At 37.5% G+C, this 7,076-nt stretch overlaps 1 protein-coding gene across 1 annotated transcript; it reads right to left on the bottom strand.

Moving 5' to 3' along the window:
- Positions 1-3,425: 3,425 nt before the first annotated feature.
- LOC113326027 lies at positions 3,426-4,925 on the bottom strand. Its single transcript, XM_026573838.1, has 2 exons — positions 4,238-4,925; positions 3,426-3,842 (listed from the first exon to the last, which is right to left on the bottom strand). The coding sequence occupies exons 1-2, from the start codon at positions 4,714-4,716 to the stop codon at positions 3,833-3,835; spliced, it is 489 nt and encodes a 162-aa protein (XP_026429623.1). The 5' UTR covers positions 4,717-4,925; the 3' UTR covers positions 3,426-3,832.
- Between the last annotated feature and the right edge of the window lie 2,151 nt (positions 4,926-7,076).

The raw sequence follows: 7,076 nt of genomic DNA, 5'->3' as shown, positions 1-7,076 counted from the left end.
TGATCTCCACTTGATACAGCTACAAGCTTCGCTGGGACTGGAGTTGAAGGCTCTCCCTTTTCATGTTTCGAATCATTCTCCACGACATGCACTTTCCTTGGTAATAGCCTTGAATTTCCTTCCTTCGCTGGAATCGGTGCAACTTCGCTAACTTGCCTCTGCCTTTCTTTCAAGGCTATGTACTCTTCTTGGTACTCTCTCAATTCATTCATCGTCAAAGAGTTTCGAATAATGAATATTTGAGTGTACAGCAGGTCAGTGGGGATTAAAGCGTTCATGAAAACTAAGATGAAAGTTTCTCGTCAACTCTCTCTGCAAGCTCGCTGCATACCGTTCTCCACCTCGTCACCAATCCTTGCAGGATTTTTGTGGGTCCCCTTCTCAAATTGAATAGAGTATCAATTCCTAGCCTCAACATGTTGTTAGTTATATAAGTGGTCAGAAATATTCTCTGTAAGTCTTTGAACGACGAAATCGATCTTTCTAGTAGCCCAGCAAACCAGGCTAACGCTTCCCCGGCCAAGCTCGCGGGGAAGTATCGAAAAATTACCGCATCATTTCGCCTCCATTGCATCAACGAAAGGGTGTATTGTTTCAAGTGCTTCACATCACTTTCAGATCCACTGAATATGCTTGGTAGCGCTGGTAGCACGCATTTCTATGGGATGTCCGCGTACAATATCTCATAGGTAAATGGAGATTTATCGGCCTCTTCTACTGCCTCCGCCAGCTGCACTCTGCTTCCTCTTCGCGAATTGTTTATCAGTGTTCTCATATCTCGTAGATCGTCCAAGACTTCCTGGTTCAGTTTCCCTCCGTTTCTCTCCCAATGGTCTCCACTCATCACACTGAGCCTTCCTTCACTATGTATCCTTTCTTCCTCATCCTTCCGGTTGAATTCGTGTTGTCTTTAATCTTCTCTTCTCCTCTCATTTTCCTCGTGCCTCTGCTCTTCTTCATATCTTTTCCTTTAATCTTCCCGGCTAGATATTTCCAATGCTCTTCTTAGTCTTATCTCTTCACTGTTTTCTCTTCGTCGCTTCCTTATTAGCTATCCTCCGTCGTCCTCGCGGGTGTATCTCCTTCGCCGTAACTCTTCTTCTCCTGATGATATCATGTTCACCTCTGAATCCATGGTGTCAGCTGCCGTTTCTTTGTTCAGTTGGCGATTCTGAAACATTAACCTGACATTTTTCCTCGTCAATCGGGCATGCTTCTCCGCTAGATCCATGTCTCGTACCCTTTCAATACGGAGCGTTTTCCTCAGCTGATCCAACGTCATGTCTTCTTCACTGATATTCTCCTCCAATTCCTCACGAGTCGTTTCTTCTTCTACGATGGTGTCTGTGTCAGAAGTATGTACAAAACCCTTTCGTAAATGATCTCCATTGGCCTCCTCAGTCTGCCGCTGGTTCACGCGTTGTCTTTCTCCTGCAGCTGATGTTCCTCCTTTTTCCATTCTTCCTCCTCTTTTTGCCTCTAGTCGCTTGCTTCTCCTCGTTTCTACCATGTGTGTCGCCCGATTTGGTGTTTTAGTCATAAACTTATCCTAATTTCAATATTGGTATTTCTCTAAAACCTAATCTTAAAAGGGATGTCTCGCTAAAATTTCTTACTCCTACAACTTTAGCTAAGACGTCTCGCTAAGATCTATTACTCCTAAAACTTTATCTTCTCTCCACTCCTTAGATGTGGATGAATCCCCAATCTAAGACCCCTGTTTCTGGACGCCAAAATATAACTACTGGAAATCCAGTAGCACACCCAAAGTGATAGTAACCAAGATCTAAGTCATATTAAGTAATATAAACACGGTAATCTTTATTTATGAATCATTCAAAATAACAAATATACAAGTTCTTGAATACAAGGAAACCCTAATCTCTCTCTAGGCTAAGCTCTCTCACTCTCCGAAAATCCGATCCTTCACATCTTGCCCAAGGACCTCTATTTATAGGCCAACCAACCCTACTGGTGTACAGCTCACTTTACTTCGCTACGTTCTCGCAGAGGTGCCTTATACTTCTCCCAGACCATTTTCCATAAAGTTTTTCCCCTTCTTTCGCTATTCTCACATGGTTTTGTTGGGACACCTGTCTCTTTCTTGCTCCATAATTTATCTATCTTGTGGCTTGTCTTTTCAGCCAAGTAATCTTACTTCGTCCCTTGCGACTTCGTCCTTGATATCTTGTTGGATAATTCAAATTGGTGCGAGTCTCTACAAGCACTCTATTTGTACTTCGCAAGGGAGATCAACGACGAGATAATTCTGACATTTGAATTGACAAGTCTCTAACTGGGATCTTTTAGTGAGATTTGTATCCCTGTTTCTTCCCTTTATGTCCGACACATGGCGAACCTATTTCGTGTACCTACAATCACCTTGAAGCCAACATCACTGTCAACCATTCAGGCCATCAACCTGGTCAACATTACTGCCATCAACTTGGTCAACATTACTGCCATCCAGGTCAACATTACCCTCAACCTGGTGAACAGTATTACTGTCATCAATCATCTTGTTTATATTTTTTTCTACACCCCTAACAACCTCGTAACCTGTAATGTGCACACCCCCAATATCGAGCGCAACAGCACGACGAATAGCACGCGGATCCACAGCAACAGCAGAACCAATCAAGGTGCGAGCCGGCCTGATACCCATAACATCTGCAGGTAAATAATAATTTGGTTAACAATATGCATGCATGGAGCTAGATAGCTGGGAACGATAATGGATCGAAATAATAACTCGTCACCAAATAATAAAGGTGAAGAACATGACAATTAACAACTTACGTGGTAATGATGCAGCAGTGTGCAATAGACACAACTCCTTTCATTAATTTACTGTTAGCCATTATCCCTTTCTTGTTTCTCTCTTCAATTTAATTTGCATTCGATTGATGATTCAAATATGATATGTTTTCCTATCCATTTATTGATCAGGAGAACATAACAAACACTAGCTAGGGGTTTGCTGGCTTTTGATATGCTAGCTAGCTACTGTACTTACATTATTATTGTTATTATTACTAACTAGAAAGTAACCCGTCCTACGCATCGGGTGGCTGCCTCTGCATTTATTTTACCTTTATTAGCTAGTGGAATTGGCCAATCTGGCTTTGATTTTAATCTGTTATTCTAAATATGTTTGACATTTCAAATAGATTGTGCAAGAATTTCTAACTATAATAACGTAGACTTGTAAGTTGATTCAATTCACAGCTTAAATAATACAATAACTGTCTTTAGTACTGAGTATTGACACCTTTGGAGTCCACATGATGCTTGCTAAGAGCTGAACAAACCATAGAATAAGCAACTCTTCAAAGGCCTAATGCATTGCAAAATCAAATGCAATAATATTCACTTGCTATAAAAATAAATCATAAAGTTAGTCAACTTTCAATGTAGGACTAAAAAGTAGTATAGATGGGCGTAAGTTTCGTAGCAGAACATATTGACATAACTTTGCTCGTTATTACTAAAAGCACTTAAAATGTCTGATTTCTTTGAGTTAAGTTGGCCATTATATAACCCACCAAAGGAAAAATTAAACAAATATAGCCAACCGAAGGAAGTAGCATCTCCGTCATTCCCCATATGATCTGCAACCTTTCGCATGGTACTACTGTCAAATAAGCTGACCAATTGTTATTCGAAAAGGGATAAATGTTGATTCACAATGATAGCTAGTGTGATGCCTTCACCGTGGAATATCTTCTTCTGTGCATGTCATGCCGACAGTTATTTTCAGACCACGCCTACCACTAAACTTGTCACCAATCTGATATATCCGAACAGATCTCATCCCTACTTCAACCTCAAACTACATCAACCTACAAATAACATGATAAGTGCAAACTTATCAATTAAGCATCAATGGTGAAGTTAGACGAATAAATAGATAAAAGAAGGGAAGAAATCAGAGTAGGAGGTTAGAAGAATCATTTAGATTCAGGGAAGAAGGGATACAGACAAGATAACATTACATTTCCATTCATAATCCCTTACAACATCTATTACATAATATATATAGCCATATACAGTAACTGCTACAACAACTACCAATAACTACCTAATATCATCCGACATACCTAACCTGTCCATTACCAACCAAACCATAATACATGCACGTATCATTACCAACCCTTTGAAAACAACCTTGTCCTCAAGGTTGTGAACATACAAACCATTAAAACTATAAATGAAGAATATATAACAAGGAAACAACCAAGTGCAGAATGTTTGGTCTCTTGCCACTTGACTAACAGAGAATGTGATGATACTCCAAGGAAGTGCAACAACGCGCCCATGAATTCTTCCTGCATACTTACTGCACTTGAATGCCAAGAAGAAATAAAATTTTGTTTCATCAATAGAAGCAAAGCATAATATATAGGGTTCATCACTTTGCGGCTTTAGAACAGGCAGTTCAATCTCTTGAAATTCTTCACTGAAAATTGTGAAAAAATCACGGATTTCGAAAGATTCGGGATTTCGAAACCTTGTGCGCACCGTTTCATCCTTTTCAGCAAATATATCGAACGAATCTTCCAAATAGATGCGTTCTTCTTCTTCGATTGCTGCTGCAATGTTTGAAGAAATGTCTAAAATAAGGACTTTGATTTTTTTATTTAGTCGCCGTCTTTCATCAATGTTTGCCAAAAGAATTGAGTTGAGATTCGTAAGAGCATCAATATACCAATCCATTTTTGTAAACCGTCCGACAAGAACGAACTGCTCTGATACCCTTGATAAGTGCAAACTTATCAATTAAGCATCAATGGTGAAGTTAGACGAATAAATAGATAAAAGAAGGGAATAAATCAGAGTAGGAGGTTAGAAAAATCAGTTAGAATCAGGGAAGAAGGGATACAGACAAGATAACATTACATTTCCGTTCATAATCCCGTACAACATCTATTACATAATATATATAGCCGTACACAGTAACTGCTACAACAACTACCAATAACTACCTAATATCATCCAACATACCTAACCTGTCCATTACCAACCAAACCATAATACATGCACGTATCATAACATCTAGCCTGTACTTACTTACATGCGTATATTTAACGGATTTATTCCATGGGTTACCTGATCCCAATGTCATTATGCCTCATGCTGTTATTGTGGTAACATTGTTTGTTATGAAAAACTTATCATTGCTGAGCACCATCCTGTGCAGTAGGAGTGGCCTTTCAGCAAATGACATCTTCGCACCGACGCCCCTTTCAGCACAGTAATGAGTAAACCAAGATAAAATCAACTAGAACAGAAGGAAAAAAACAACTTGAATTCATCAAATGAAAAGTTAACCAAACCCCATTAAAAAGATAAAATCAGACTTATATGCAGTACGATTTGCAAAAGAGAACCTTTGCCAAATATGTCCATATCTAGAAGAGAGCCGTATTGAAATTTATTAGAAACATAATATTTGTTAACTTTGAACATACGATGATCGTATCCTGCAAAGACGGCTTCACATCCCACATGCACCTTGCAAGGTTAGGAAAATAAAAAACGAACTTACAGAAGGTGGGCTACTTGACTAATTGCCATGGACTTCATATTATCGCCACAGCATGTAAAAGTAAGTAAGTTCTTGCGTGAAGATAAAAGATAACAAAACATAATGGTGCACAAAACAAAACATGAGAACGAATCACCAGAGGACCTAATCCAGTTAAGGCAAAAGAAAGTAGCAGTTACCGCCTTGGTTGTAGATTTTCCACACCTCATTTGGTAGTTGAAAGCTAATTCAATCTTTAAATCTGCTTTTAAATTTGATGTACCTGAAAATTTGGGTTACTACATATACATCTTCAATTCGATATATGTATATAACGCTAAGGCACATTTGCATATACTTGCAATTCCTGTAAAGACTAACCACAATGTCAGAATCCTGCTACTTTTGGTGACTTTTCATCTGTAAATCCATATATAAGAAAAGAGTTATCAAAAGCATTTAGCCTCCTACTTTTCACTATTTATGCAAGCAATTCAAATATGAGGATCCATCTTAAATTTCAACACTATTAAAAACTGAAAAGAACAACATATAAATTTGATTAACAGCTTAATCACGAATGACCCTAAATTAATACTACCAATTATTTTACCCTAAATTTCGTGACATAAAGACCCGCAGTTTCATATCCAAAATGACCTGAAATCTATTTACTGTTTTAAATACCCATGTATAATTTGGTTTCAGTTTCTTTCTTGTGATCGATATCCAGATCTAATAGTTTGATCCTTTTGTTCTCCGAACAGGAACACATTTTCTGTTATGATAATAAGGTTCTATTAAGGCATGAAATTCATGATTGAACTTAGTAACCAATAACATAAAACCAAATTTGTATCAAAAGAGGAAAAAACATAAAACAATTGTGTACCTTTCTTTAAACTAAAATGGAAAGGAGAAAATTTGTGTAACAACAGAATCTCCAACACCCATCAAAAGGAAGATTGGAAAACCTGCACCAAAAATATTAAACCCGTCTTAGAATAGTTATTTTCAGACAAACAATTAAAGACAGCCTTGAAATTTTATTTTGTTTGTTCTCATGCTTAGAGTTGCGATCAAGAAATCTATTGCACGATTACTTATTTGAAAAAGATCTGTTTTGATTTTAATTTTTGTATTCAAAACGGTTTGATTTCTCAGATATAAAATATCAAAGAGTTTGTTTCCAAATAAAAAGCTTTTTCTAATATAGTTATAAAATCGGAGGAGGATGAATATGATCAGATTAATTAGTTAGTTACAAAATTAAGCACTACTAACAACATAATCTAACATAGTCTTAATTAACTGAATTACCCCAAACCATGTATAAATCTCTGATTTGGATCTTACAAAAATTTATGTGCCTGTATGGATTAATAATCGGGGTTTTTGTATAATTTGAATAATCCCTTCCAACTATACATGAATCATATGATTCCTCCATAAACTTAAATTTAACACCCGATCACCGGGTTTCAAGTTAAACGGCTAGCTATTGCCTTGGCATGTGATGTTGTTCACATGGGAAAGTTCGATTAATTCA

The sequence above is a fragment of the Papaver somniferum genome, unplaced genomic scaffold (assembly GCF_003573695.1).
Source record: "Papaver somniferum cultivar HN1 unplaced genomic scaffold, ASM357369v1 unplaced-scaffold_10, whole genome shotgun sequence".
NCBI classification, from domain to species: domain Eukaryota; kingdom Viridiplantae; phylum Streptophyta; class Magnoliopsida; order Ranunculales; family Papaveraceae; genus Papaver; species Papaver somniferum.
This window is presented reverse-complemented; position numbering and strand designations above follow the sequence as displayed.